This window comes from Colletotrichum acutatum (genome assembly GCF_030867785.1).
Source record: "Colletotrichum acutatum strain CBS 112980 chromosome Unknown BDZ83scaffold_8, whole genome shotgun sequence".
Lineage (NCBI taxonomy): Eukaryota > Fungi > Ascomycota > Sordariomycetes > Glomerellales > Glomerellaceae > Colletotrichum > Colletotrichum acutatum.
In genome coordinates this window covers 351,297-365,448 of record NW_026849002.1, presented here as the reverse complement: position 1 = coordinate 365,448, position 14,152 = coordinate 351,297, and the positions used below count along the sequence as shown (strand labels likewise).

At 53.5% G+C, this 14,152-nt stretch overlaps 3 protein-coding genes across 3 annotated transcripts; 1 reads left to right on the top strand and 2 right to left on the bottom strand.

The window, feature by feature from the left end:
• Window positions 1-1,079: 1,079 nt before the first annotated feature.
• BDZ83DRAFT_423807 (uncharacterized protein) lies at window positions 1,080-2,023 on the bottom strand. Its single transcript, XM_060502998.1, has one exon. The coding sequence runs from the start codon at window positions 1,852-1,854 to the stop codon at window positions 1,345-1,347; it is 510 nt and encodes a 169-aa protein (XP_060370177.1). The 5' UTR covers window positions 1,855-2,023; the 3' UTR covers window positions 1,080-1,344.
• Window positions 2,024-4,419: 2,396 nt separating this feature from the next.
• Window positions 4,420-4,980, bottom strand: BDZ83DRAFT_647294 (uncharacterized protein; the record flags this gene model as incomplete). The annotated part of the gene is made up of 1 exon (XM_060510061.1): window positions 4,420-4,980. The coding sequence occupies one exon, from the start codon at window positions 4,978-4,980 to the stop codon at window positions 4,420-4,422; it is 561 nt and encodes a 186-aa protein (XP_060370176.1).
• A 1,761-nt stretch (window positions 4,981-6,741) lies between these two features.
• BDZ83DRAFT_423749 (kinase-like domain-containing protein) lies at window positions 6,742-9,611 on the top strand. The gene is made up of 2 exons (XM_060502997.1): window positions 6,742-7,243; window positions 7,381-9,611. Exons 1-2 carry the CDS (start codon window positions 7,189-7,191, stop codon window positions 9,489-9,491), a joined length of 2,166 nt encoding a protein of 721 aa, XP_060370175.1. The 5' UTR covers window positions 6,742-7,188; the 3' UTR covers window positions 9,492-9,611.
• Window positions 9,612-14,152: the final 4,541 nt, after the last annotated feature.

Below are 14,152 nucleotides of genomic sequence, written 5' to 3'. Positions count from 1 at the left end.
CCACCATGGTCTGGGGAGCATGACGCACTTGCATCGTGAGCATACATACCCCTGTCGTCTATATTCCATGTCCTAGGGAGGCGGCTGGAGTATCGGAGAGTCGGCAAGTCGTTGAGCGATCCTAGCTGGTATCCATTTTTGGTAGAATGGCGCTTTACGCGCTTGTGGTATCAAGGCTTCTTTCGAGTTTCCTCTTCTTCAACTTCAGTCAATATCGCACGTGGCGGTTCGGAGCTGATCACGCAGCCGAGACGCATTGTTTTGCGGCCGATAACAACAGGTGACCGTCACCTGTAGCACATCAAGAAGAATGCCATTCGACGCAATGCTTGGAGTGATGTGAGAGATGAGTTCCGAGGACGGACTGGGGAAGGTACGTATCTAGAGTACTCCGTACTCTGTACTCCCTGAGGGCTCGAGGCAAACAGTGTACGGAGATGCTGGGGCTTTGCGCAGGGTTCAAATTAGGGCCGTTTATTTTCAAACCAGGAACCCCTAGCAAGTCGCGATAGCGTTTATCGAATAGAGATCCATAAACAATTGGGGACCTGTAGCCCTCGACGCGGTCTTGACTACGAGAGAGCAGTAACCTGAGAGAAAGGCCGATCGGTCACCCAAGACTCAAGAGCAGTCCGAATCCTCCTCCCAACGCAGTCGTTTCCGAGACGCAGAATCATGACACCAGACAGCAAGCCAAGGCCGAGATGACGACAAGTAGTGGATGATGATGATGATGATGATGAAGTGCAGAGCGGTAGGAGCTTGACGCGAACAGAGACCGATTGAGATTCCAGGAAGCACCCTTCGAGTTCCATTGACTTTCCGGCCCTTCAACAAGGCTCGTCCAGATCTGGGGGTTGGTAAAGTCTATCGGGATTCGGGGTGGCTCTTGTCACTTGTGCCAGTACAAGCGAGAGCGACAACGAAAAGTCTAGTCTGTAGTCGAGAATCTTCAGCCAAACAACCACTGACAAGGATGTGGCGTCCGGGTGCTAGACTGTTCCTGGCGGTGACAAGATGATGGACGATGCAAGGCGTCCTTAGTGGACGCTCGAGTGTCTGGACTGTCGTCGCCTGTATTGCTATAGGTACGCGAACCTGAGAGGGTTTCAAGGTGATGCTTTTGACGCAAATGCCGCTGTGGTGAAAACCGGTACTTCACCGATATTTCCTCTGCTTTCCAGTGAAATCATGGCATCTGACAGATTGACGCGACACAATCGCTCCTCGGAAACTATCTGACCAATGACTTCGCTTCATCTTGCTTCGTGTACCTATATCCGTACTTGGTCAGGCACCACGCGAACCAAGGTGCCTGATAAACAACCACACAAGTAGGTATCCTCAGGGCGAGGGCGTCAAGTTGTGCCGGGTCTGCCGAGCGTTTGGTGTGCTGAGTGATCGGAAGAGGCCCTTCTGTTTTCGCGCCGTAGCAGCCGACGAGCAGGATGCCAGTCGGCCCTGTCGGCCCTTTGGGGCGCTGTTATTATCGGAGAGACTCCGTCGCTTCGACCACTGACCATCGAGGTCCCGACACCACAGCGGGCCTAGGGGATCGCTCACCGTATTCGATCTGCTGTCTGCTGGGTCTCGAGTGCCCAGTGACGGTGTGGCTGCCCCTCCGGTCTGAACAGCGCTCCGAGGAAGAGCCCTGACAGGCCCACCGGGCCACCTGGAGGATTGCGGCTGGTTGGACGGATGGGGTTTCTCTTGGATTGAAGGGTTGCGTGTGGGTGACAGCGACAATGGGCGGAATCGCGGATTCGGAGTGGTGGAGGTGGAGGAGCCTAGGAGGAAGAGGGAGGGCAGAACTGGAGGAGCCCATCGAATGGAGAGCTTGGAACAATGGAGCATGGTAGAAGAAGAGGGCCTTTGGTCTCCAAACGTTCTGGGATCTTCCCATGACTGTATGACAGAAGGGGTGGAGGGGAATGTGGACCCTTCGCCTGCCGTCTGATTCTTGTTTCTCGTTGTTTCCTGCTTTCGCGATAGCAAGTACTCGTTAGTGTGCGATACGCAAGCCGAGATATTTCCATTCCTTGCCTCCTCTTTCCTGCTCTCAAGTCTCACGCAACAGTGGAGAGAAAGAAGGAAGCCAACCTTTCCTTACCACAGCAGGCTCAGCTGTCATCTCGTAGCGCACGAACCGCCGTACCGCTGCCGTTTACGTACCGTGTCTGGGGCATGTACTCCCTAAGGTACCCAGGTACTGAACTTCCATTGTATCGCCGTGCCACTGTGCCCTGTGTAAAGTTGGTCGAGTAAATCTAGCTGAATCTTTTGTCGATGCTCACGACTCACGGGCAGCCTCTGACACGTTGTTTTGTAACGCATTCGACCAGTAGCAAGACGGTACTTGGGTGTTTGAGTGTATCTCGCTGCTACTCCATAATCAAAGTGTCCGCCTGCTTTCGCACTCATCTTCGTCAGCTGGAGGCTTGCGAAATGCGCCTTTGAGACATAAATTCACAGGCAGGGCATTTTTCGAGATCCAAATCCATGTGGAAACCGCAGCCGCAGCCGCAATCGCATTTGTCCACAGCCTCTGACTGCGGTGCGACCCAAAGGGGGGGGGGCAATGGCAATGTCAACCAGGGTCAGCCAAGACAAGACATTGCCAGGTTGACGGATTCCGCTCCTCCACCTCCGCATGTGCTCCAGTTGTCTCACTGATCCTGAAATGAGTAAGACGAAACATTGGGTTGGTAGATGACAATGAGTCTTCAAGGCGGTGGAAGGCGTCAATGGTAATGGTCAGTCACAGCCAAGGGAAAGCCAAGGACAACAAATGACCACATCATTAGTCTTGCAGTGTAGATTCAGGTAAGGCCACTGAGGTAAGAAGATCCAAATGAAAACGGAGACCGTCCTCCCAGATGCCTCGGCAGGACTAGGTCATATTGTAATGTCATTCTGTTGATCCATTCATTGGTTCTAGTCCCCATAATCCATTTAGTGGATAGATATCCGTACACGGATAGAAACACGGGAATACGGATATTGTGCGGGTCAGGGTCACGATATGGGCTCCTCCCCCCTTCCCCCAGGAGTCCACGACCCAAAGGAAGCAAAGAACCCATCCGTGCCATCGTCATTATCGGGTTCGGCATGGATGTGCAGAGTGGATTGCATATGCGGATGCCGTTATGTGTAGCGTGTGCTGTGGATTCAAGTACCTGGAGCGGATGCGGCCAATGCTTTCGCGCTGGATTCGCCTCAGCCCTCAACTCCCAGATAACTGATGAATTGCCGCACCGTCGTTGGCTGGGCAAGATGTGAGGGGACCGGCGGCGGAGGTTAGTGAGGCACACGACAAGAGAAAAACACGGAGAGAAAACCAGCAAGACAGAAGGCCCAGATGGGCTCCTGCGGCGCTACGCAGATACGCGAGGGCAAACTTCCCCATTCTGTATTTCCTTTTCTCCAGAGACCAAGCCATAGGCGGTTCCAGAGAAAAGCAGGGACGAGGAAGGGAACCACTTGGACCAGTCCTGTTGAGTGGAAAGGTGGTTCTCCCGCACAGAAGCAGAGCAGCGGTTTGCAGCCAAGCAAATATCGCATCATTCACCCCACACAACCTCCAGCGGTGTCTCATTCGTCCGTCTGTGAAGGAACGAGTCGGAGTTGGAACCCCCATGCTCCTGTTCCAAGGCCCCCCCGTTCATGTCCTCTGATCTTGTCTCGCCTGTCAACCCCGTGGTGGTGCTGGCGTTGTGCTGTGCTGTGCTGTATCAATTGGGATTGATCATTGACTGTGGTCACGACGCATGCTGAGGCCGGCGGCGCGCCCACGAATACGCCCCTCCTCAAGTGTCCGTACTCCGTACCCGCAGCAAGCCCAGCAGTTCAGGGCACTTCAGGCCCACAGGCCGTAGGCGACGTATAAGAGGATAATACTCTGAATTGGTAACCGTACGCTAGCAATATGGTAATTACTGTGGAATAAGACATGGATGGCCGAGAATGAAGCTGCCAGCCTGCTTGTGTTGCCTGCCAATGCTTGTCAGTCAGTGACGAGCGCCACGCCGCCAGTGCCAATAATACACACAAGGCACTCCGTGAATGCTAATGCCAACACCGACGCTTGTTTGTCAAAATAGTTGCTGTTACAGATACATGTCCAATGTGTACGTACTAGATTGGCTAAGACGATGTCTCCTAGGAAGTCTTCTGGGAGGCGTTAGTGTTTCTTTGGTTTCCGTACGGTCTCCGTACCCGCTCATGTTGATCGTTGCTTGTCATGGTTGGCAATTTGACACCGTCGGCTTGTCGAGCAGAAAAAACCACGTAGTTGGACATTTCTTCATGTTCCATTGTGGCTTCTTTCCGGGTTCCACGACCCGCGGCTTCGGGCGATTCTTGTTCGCCCTGGTGGTCACCTCATGGTTGTGTTCCTGGCAGGATCCGCGGTTTCTGAATTCAATCACTTGTCTCCTTGGCCAGGTACGGACCACGAGGTGGTGAAGCCTTGGCCTTGGGCGACTGGCAGAGGAGGGAGCATGGTGCGAAGTCGCAGAGTGATGCTCCAGTCTTGTGCAGCAGCCGATGATAGGCACAGAATGCCGTCCCGTCTGATGTGCTTTGGTGCGCGGGTTGAGGTGCAGTGCAAGCTAGACGCACAGAGCACCAGACCAAGAATGGAGGGGTGGACAGGATCCGGATGGCAGGGTAGGGCAGGGCTCGTCGGTGTTGGCCCTTGGGTGACAAGGGCCGATGAGGGACCGTAACCTGTAGCTGTAAGTTTGAGAAGCGTGGGAGAGACTGATGAGGTGAACTGAACCGGGAATGAGTACCTTGTAGTGAGAGTGAGAGTAAGAGTGAGAGAGTGATGAGAGTGAGCGAGGTGGGTGAGAATCTGTGAGATGAGGGTGTCTTGTCAGTCGGGTGGGTCCCCCAGATAGGTGCATGGAAGCCCCAAGTGCCCCCCCAGAGAAACGGTCCCCACTCAAGGGCGCTCTCCGGTCCCATCCCATCATCCATGTTGTGTACGGAGTATGTACTGCGTACAGAGTATCTGTAGGCAAAAGTAAGGTAAGGTAGAGATTACTGCGTACTGAGTGACAACTTGCTGGTAACTCATCGTGCTCTTCTGTGTCCATGGTCGCTTCTTGGCTGCGCACCGTCTTGGCCGCAACCCTCGCGAATACGGCTTGCTGAATGGACGTGGGATATTGGACGCTGGCGTGGTTTGGGCTTGGCTAGAGTTGGTGGACGGAGTACTGCTGCGTAGGTTGTATTATTGTTGCTTCCGTTGACGCTTGTCGAGAGGATGGAGGATGCCAAGCGTTGCTCTTCATTTTGCTGCATCGCCCAGAATGCCGTCGATGAGATTAACGCAGTGCCATGTGTGTACGGAGTATGTATCCCAGCGAAAGCAGTGTAAACGTGAGGTGAAGGTGTCCGTACTTACCTGCCTTACCTATCTTGCATCTTCCTGCCTTCCAAGACAAATTGCCTTGGCTTCCATCTTTCATGTACTTGGTACTATGTAGAAGGCAAGTGCCAACCGTTGGGTTGTTCTTGCCTGCCTTCCTTCTGCCTGCGTGCACTTGCCGTTTTTGTTTCTGTTTTCTCAGAAGGCCTCAGCAGGAAAGAAAGCATGCCGCCACCAGAACCCCTCCGTCCCATTGGATGGCATTTTCCAATTGCTGTGACTGTATCGGAGTATCCCTTCTCAGTCTCACCACCAAAGGACCAAGTACCGTCTATTGTGATTATCCGTACATTGTCTCTTCGAGGTTCCCAACCGGGGCTGGCCGCAGAGTGGTGAGCGAGTGCCAGAAAACAATAAAAGTAAAAGATACATGGCGTTTCTTCCACCCGCGCTCTCGTACCCCGTACCTGACAGACCTTGACCTGTCTGCACCTGTACACCTGCAACTGTAACTGCAGACCCTCCACTCTCACTTTCTCCCACCCCGGTCCACAGTCCCCAGTCCTCCCACTTGGTGCACCCAACTTTTTGCCCACCCACTTTCATACAGTACTCTCTTCCACTCCCACACCCGGCCGAAGCGGAAAATAGCTCTCTCTCTTGAGCGTCTTTTTTTCTCTCTTTCCAACTCCCACGCCCCTCTAAGCGCAGCGGCGGGGTCCTTCGAGCTTGTCTTCATCCAAATCGAGAACCCGTTCCCTCCCCCTACTCCCGCGAGTTATCTTCCCCTGCGAGACGATTCAAAACTCGCAGCCTTCCCACCTCCCAAGACCAGGACGGACGAACGATGGACGCCTGAATCATTTTCATGCCCTCTTCTCCTCTCTTTCTACCCTTCCTCTGACCTAATACTCGACTAATATCCATCTCAAACACCTCAAACTTTTACCTCATCACAGACGTCTACCTTGGTCAATACCAAGACAACATTCACCAAGGAAAAAGACATTGATCAGCAATTCACTTTGCTTTTCTACATATACCTCTTCTAGTACCTGCAGTCTTCCACAAACCCTACGCAAGTCACCCGGATACCAAGACGAATTCCTTCGACAAGGACCCGGACCCGACATTCGGCTTGCTTGCTTCTCCCGACACCTTACACCAAGAATCGCATACGCTCGCGTGCGCAGACACGTACAGCTTCCGCTCAACAAGGACGTATACACGCATAACAGAGCCAGCCTACCTATTCTGATTTTGCAGTCGCCCCCGTATTCAGAAAAAGCCTCGTCGTGGTTCTGATTCGACACGGAAATCCACCAACGCCGGACAACATCCCGACGCAGAATAAACGCATGCAGCCTCAAGCAATGGGATAAAGACCAAGGAAACCCATCTCTCTTATTTTCCCTTTTCCTTTGCGTCTTCGGATTTTGGCCTCCAAGACTACCGATTTCTCCTACAATAAACCCACCTCGCCAGCTTTGGACTCGACTTATCGCTTAGGTCGACTTTCACGTTGGTGCTTCAGGACCGATAATTGGGGGACACACTACTCGCGCGTCGCCCAACCAAATCCCCCCTCCGTTCGTCAAGGCCCAGGCCAAAGAATTGGAGACCCCTCGGAAACGCCGCGGACTACACTACCTACCGACTTGGCCCTCCCAAAAACCAGCTGGTACCAATACCAGCACCAGCACCAAGCGTTCTCTCTTGGTGGTGTGTGGCCCAATTACGTATTGGCCCATACTTGATCAGAGCACCCTCCTCCGCTGTCGTCCTTGTGCCCGCCGGCCACACTCCGAACAGCGATGGCGACCGTCCTCACCAGCATGGCGGTGCCCCAGCCCGCTTCCATCCCCCAAGGTACGTTCACACACACGTCTGATGGTCATTGCACCCTGGCTGCACCTCCGTCATTCAGCAGCTGTTCCCAACCCGCCCTGTTTCCGTCCGCAGCACCCTTGAAGGCGTCCGTCGCTAATAAACGCTTGCGATTCTAGACAAGCAACATTCCGCCGAGCAACAAAACCCGAGTAGCCTGTCCTCGTCTCCCCGTCAATTTCCCACTGATCTTACTTCTCCCATCCTCGAAGAAGCCGATGAGTCCGAAAGCGAGTCTCCGAATGAACCCGTGACCCCCATTAGCAGTGGGAGACAATCCCAAGAGTTTACCACCCGCCCTAGTCAGGACCATCACGACATCAATCTCACCGCTACCCATCAAGTGCAGACCACTCCAAAGCCTCTCCTGGTCGACACCGCACCCACCCCTTCGGTTTCGCCTGCAAAGTCAGACCTCACACCGAAAGCTACCACTGCTACTAACCCTTCAACTGCAGCCGAATCAGCTGCTGACCAAGAACCGCCACCTACTCCCTTGTCAAGACGGCCCACTCGCGGCTCTACATCAAGCTTTAAGCGTACAATGTCCAGCATCTTCCGACGATCCAACTCGTCCCAAAACAGACCAGATCTCGGATTTACCCTGGACCAGTCCAACGACATCTCTTCCGAGAGTGCATTGATTGATACGGCACCCTCAAATCGTAGACGATTCTCAATGAACAAGTCACACACCACCACGAGGTCTAACTCACCTCCGTCACCAGGTTCTCCTGTCGACACCATTTCTTCCTACAAGCAGGCTTCGCACATGCCTACTCAAGATGACTTCAAGAAGAAGAACAGGGCTTCTACCGGCCTCAACCTACGAGGACGCGCTGTCAACTTCGTCGGCGCCAATGTCTCCGGACGGGAAAAGCACGCCGAGAAGGTCAAGCCTGTCTTGGGCAGAAGACGAGCCAGCAGCTTCGAGGGCCGCGTGAAGAGCCGTCATCTCGCGTCTGCACCCAATCCTCATTCCGACAACCCTGTTCTTCCCTTGGAGGGATCGTCTCCATGGGCTCAGATGCCTGACGCTGGTGTCGGTGTCAAGGCTCGACGCATGAGCTTGAGTCTCCCGGACGACTTCCAAGTCGATGTCGCTGACCTCCTTGCGGAATTTGAATACCTATCCAAGTTTGGCCGCCATGGCAAACATCTCGGAAAGGGTGCCACTTCCAAGGTCACTATGATGAGCCGAAAGGGGTGCCCCAACGAGCTCTATGCAGTCAAGGAGTTCAGAGCCAAGCGAAAGCAGGAGACGCAGGAAGAGTACGAGAAGAAGATCAAGTCTGAGTACAGCATCGCCAAGAGCTTGCACCATCCCAACGTTGTCGAGACGATCCGGCTATGCACCGACCACGGTCGTTGGAACCACATTATGGAGTATTGCTCGGAGGGTGACCTTTTTGGATTGATCGCAAAGAAGTACCTCCAAGATCCGGCGAGACTTCCTGATCGCCTCTGCCTGTTCAAGCAACTTGTCCAGGGAATCAACTATCTGCACAGCAACGGTATTGCTCACCGCGATATCAAGCTCGAGAACCTTCTTATCACCAAAGACAGCAAGCTCAAGATCACCGACTTTGGTGTCTCAGAAGTCTTCACTGGCCACCACCCCGGATTCAGAGAAGCTGGCGGCCAGTGTGGCAAGGGCATGTGCGCCGAAATCCGCCTGTGCAAGCCTGGCATGTGTGGCAGCGAGCCGTACACGGCACCCGAGGTGCTACTGAAGGAGACTGAGTATGACCCGCGAGGTCTTGATGTGTGGAGCGCGGCGATTGTCATGATTTACGTGACTTTCGGAGGAAACATTTGGAGTAAGGCTGAGGTCAAGGGAAACCCTCAGTATGCTGAGCTGCTCAAGGGATGGCAGAAGTGGGAAGCAAAGCACCCTGAGCCTGGATCGCGCATTACCGAGTCGGACTACCCATTCTTCAATGCGTTTGATGGATTCGTCTCTCCGCCAGCACTCCGACGTGTACTCCTCTCAATGCTCAACCCCAACCCCGCCAAGCGTGCGACCATCTCGGAAATCGCCAACCATCGCTGGGTCAAGAATATCGAGTGCTGCCAGCTCGAGAACTACGACGACCCAGCTCTTCTCATCGACGCTACTAAGAAGGGCAGTGCACAGCTTAACACCAAGAGGGTGTTCTGCCATAGCCATCTGCCATTGGAGAGCCACGGCCACTCACTTGGAAAGATGCCGGGCCAGTCGGGTTATTGACTGCACCCGGACACGACTGTACGACTCATTACGTGTTTGTTCTTCTGCATAGCTGCGGTTCTATCCTTTGGAATCGGTTCCAGCTTATGAGCATGCAGAAAGACTTACTTTTTTACTTTTACTATTGGCGTTCACAAAGGCTCCAGGAAAAGGGCCCAACAAGGAGTGGAAAGGAATTGGCCTTGATCTGTGTTTGAATACAACCCATAATTACCTGGGGAAAGCAACACCGGTTACGATATGCCGTGTTGCGAGTTTACAAAGAAGATTTTTGTGTGTATGCACGCACACACGCAGAAACAAGAACGTCCATCTCTGGCTCTAGAAGAGGCCCAGGGGTGGTGCATCGCCGTACATAATCAAATTACCTTCTTTGATACTATGCGCGCGCCAGAGACAAGCGAAGTTCAATGTTGATGTGCGCCCGCGTAGTGCATGGAATGGAACTACAAGGGATTGAGGGACAATGTCCCAAGGGGGAAGCACAACGGATAAGAGAGATGGGGGGATACTTTCTTTGACAGTCAGTCACGGGATAGATCAAAAGCACTCCTAGAAAGAAGCTCCTTGCAGTTTAACAATTCAAACAAAAGTTAACTTGAATGTGTGTGTGTGTGGTTTACCTACCCTTACGTGTGAAATCGAAGGAAGATGATTTTGGCCGTGTATACCTCTCCTGTCCATGAGACCAAGACCAAGACCAAGACTCTCTGACTTTCATCGAAGGATTCGCCAAGTGTTGTCTCGATACGACGCGGAGGAGGGGGGACAGGATGGGACCAAACTCAGGCGAACTTCTCATTCCTCCCCCCGCAGATGCGCAATGTCTCTAGAAATACGGAGTACCTCGAAGCATAATCATCATACTTCTTCCTGACGTACTTGATCTCATCCTCCCCCTTCATCCCCGGCGGCACAGACAACCAACAGCCGCAGCCAATGTCGTGGGGGAAGTACACTCGGAAACCAGGCTGGGCAAGGGAGAAAGGTCAGCAGCAGCAGCGGGCTCAGCTGAGGAAGAGGCGGGGAGGGGTGAATGAAACGGTACCCAGCGCAAGGAAACGCAAAAATCCAAGCACAACATTTCCTTCTCTTGCAACGACCGTCACCTCCGTCACCGATCCGTCGCCAAGCTGCTGGAATCAGCCGGGCTGGGAAAACATGTTGTATGCGAACGTGTATGCGACCCAATCAGCCGGCTGGCGGATCCAATGAATCTTGATTTTCCCCGCCTTTTTCTCGATATCCTCGTCCCTTTTCGAGGTTAGGTATGATGGCCTGCCCGGATGGCTGGAGGTACCGTACCGTCATCTCCTGGCCTAGGTCGCCGCGGAAAGCCTGTTTGGGAATCCTGGGACGGGCGACGACGACCCGACCCCTCGGCAAGTGATTGCTGCTAACCTGCGGGCTGCTAGGGAAATGGAAATGGGCGACTGGCTGAGGACTGAAGTAGAGCTACGTTACGACCAGCCGATGGCCGACAAAGCCCGTCAGCCCAGCCCTGTGTGCATCCCACGTCTCAGGTTTTCAGTCTCACAGCTAGCAAGAGTGATTCGACGGCGTCTCTTTCCGCGGCATTCTCTCGTTGGGTGGAGGGTTTTCCGTGTGTCTGGTTTGTCTGTAGTTAGTGTGGGTACACGCCCCCTCCCTTCCCTTTCTCCCGGTGCCCCTCCTCGGATTCCTAGTCTTGGATAGTTAGTTTATTTCACTGTTGATATTGTAGCAGCAGTAGCAGCATGTGGTGCTGATGGCTTTCGTCAATACCACGCTGGGACGGCCGCGACCGCAACCGACTGGCAAAGAGAGGCCATGCGCGATTATGCATGCGCTTCAAGGGGTCGGTCTGATGCGGGAAATATAGAATTCAGCAACGATCGATGGCCGCCCCTTCCCGAGTGTTGCGCGTGAGTTGGGCGATGGAACAGCGAGAGATGAAGCGGCGCTTCTTAGTTGCTGCACCGAGTGACCCCGTCATCCTCCTTCTTCATTCCACTTCAGCGGTCAGGTTATTATAGCGCCGCATAAGAGAGGGAATCAAGAATGCATGTGCTGTAGTGTTGTGGGTGACTAGAAATGCCAACTACCCCAGGACGTCCATCTTAGTCCATGACCGTCACACACTGCGAGATCGAGAGACGCGGGACCGAAGACTGATGACAGTCTTGGCAACGGGTATTTCCCCTTGCCCATCATGGCCGGGACTTTGCGCGGGCGGCGGCGGTGTGTGGATCATTTCCGCGTACTTGTGTGCTGCTTTCCAGGTGCAGGACCATGCCCGCGACGGCGCGGAGACGTCATTCCTCCGGTGTTCTTGTGGCGAGCGTGAGCCGCGCCAAGTCGGCCTCGTTATGCCTCGGGGCTTGCTGAGCCTGCTGGCGCCCCCCTCTCCTCATCTTCTTCCTTCTGACGGCAAACACGGATATACCGGGGTTTGACCCCCATCTGAGAATCCGGTTTGAGGATGGTGACGGTGGCTGGAATCGGAGCCCACCTTTTGGAGAGTTGGCCGCCTGGCAGGTGGCTACAGCATTTCACACCGTCTCTCTGTCGGTCCGAAAACGGGCATCCTTAATCGGGTCCGATGAGCCGGAGGAAAAGACGAGCTGGAAGACCTGGATGGAGGCCTTGGGCGGTCCCAGGACAAGAACCCGACATTGAGTCAAGCATTTGCCAAGACGGCGGTGGAAGCGGGTAGGTCGGCAGCAGGCAGCAGGAGGGAGGCCTGTCATGCGGGTTCCTCCTTCGCGCTGGGATACTCGAGATGCGCCGTCGTTTCTTGCTGGTTGGGTCAGACAATGCGTTGTCTTTTTCTCGCGCTCGCTTTTTGGGGTGGGGGGTTGTATAAGATGCGACCCAGCTGGACCTGATGGGCGGTGCTTAAGTCTCGCTCGGCATTAGCTCTTCTCTAATCTGGCGCGCGTGATGGCGGCGGTTGGTTTGGTAACTTTGGTCTTGTTAGTGGGATCCAAGGGACGCGTGGCATGGACGAATCGCAGAAGAGAGTGGGCGGGAGAAGGAGAAAAGATAAAGCATTTGTGAGAGCGGTTGCTAAGTGTATCAGGTACTTTGGCTTTCTGAATGGGGGTTTCTTGCATGGCTGAAGTAACATACCTTGACTTGGTGCGTGGGACAAGCTGGACGCAGGCTACCTTATGCTGTTGGGATGTTGTGTGATGAAGACGACATATGGTAGGGCAGCCGATGGGGTGGGGGATTTGATGGGAATACAACGGATTTGCAGGAGCTGGCACTCTGTGGACCATACATGAGGCAGGACATTCGCCGTAGGAGGAGCAATCTGCACCCTGCCTGCCGTCCTGGCCGTGGCTTCGGTATCCGGAAGGGCAAGTCGTGCCGTCAAATAAGGCAGACGGTGAGCTGGGAAGGGGCATCCGGCTACCCACAGATCAACGGCGCACCCGCGCCGTCCTTTGACGGAGCTTGACCGGTGTTCTTTCCCCGCAAGTGCCAGACGTTGTGTTCCGTGATGGCTGCGATGCCGCATGTCGGTACCCATGGTTGAATCTTGCTGGGCAGGGGTTGCGGATGCCATGTTGGATGCGTGCTCTCCTCTGTTGCTGCTGCCACATATGCCGTGCTCCGGGAGGAACTACATCCGACTCAACCATTGACTTGTGTAAGTCGTTGGTTTTCTTGCTTGCCCAATGCTACTTGATCTACACCGTTCATTGCCTAGTGACGAACCTCAGGATCAAAGGATTGCTGCTCGGCATGTAGAAGCCGATAGCCCATGACTGATGCCCTGTTGTTGGGAAGGCACTTTGGATATGTCAGAATACCAGGTGGAAGTAAGTACCATCGATAGCCCGGTGAGCCCTGAAATTGTGAACAATGTGTGATGAGCAAATCGTCAGTGACGCAAGGGGAAATCAAGTTCAAACTAGCAAGTCAAGAGAATGTCTCTCCCTCCCGCCTCCTGAGAACATCACTGGAATCATGGCAGGTACCTAGCTGCGTGTTCTTTCCCATCAGTTGAAGCGGTAAGACAACTAATCGGGCAAGAGCGGTTTTTCCAACTGCAAAGAAGATCTTGGACTTTTCGATGGAGAGCCGGCTTACGCTTTCCTCGTGACAGTCACCTGCTGACAATTCAGGGCCCAGAACTGGTTCAGGTCTGCAGAGGAGTGAAAGCGAATGGTTTATCACGGACTAAGGAGATTCAATTTATCAGAAGCTTATGAGATAAGCCTAGAAATTGTATCAAGCAGTTCCCAATGTCATTTGCTTGTGTCTTTGCATTTAAGCGATACCTACTGAACTTTTACAAGAACACGAGTATCGTGACATGTGTACCATTATTTCGCCTCAATGCACCTATAGATCCATGAGATGATTTTCTTGTTACATGATGACTGACGGCATAGCACTGCCTGTAGGCGTCTCGGCCAGTCATTGGGCTTGCCTCTAAAACGGATATGTTGATGGGTTTCTTGGTACAGTCCGCCTTAGAATGAAGACCAAGTGGGAGCGCTCCACTGTTCTGGGCATTTCCTGCTCTTCGGTTTGCTTTTCATGATTACTGAGGATTCCTACAATTCATCATCTCTGTAGATTTTTTGCAAGTGTTCACCACCCTGGAATGAACATCCCTGACAAGAAGTCGTTCCTGACAAGAAGTGAGATATCTTAAGTTGAAGTGC

Excerpts from the sequence above, each read along its gene's own strand:
- BDZ83DRAFT_423749 (XM_060502997.1), top strand. The coding sequence starts at position 7,189 with ATGGCGACCGTCCTCACCAGCATGGCGGTGCCCCAGCCCGCTTCCATC. Across the intron at positions 7,244-7,380 it reads GCCCGCTTCCATCCCCCAAG|ACAAGCAACATTCCGCCGAG; the intron begins GTACGTTCACAC and ends TTGCGATTCTAG.
- BDZ83DRAFT_423807 (XM_060502998.1), bottom strand. The coding sequence starts at position 1,854 with ATGCTCCATTGTTCCAAGCTCTCCATTCGATGGGCTCCTCCAGTTCTG.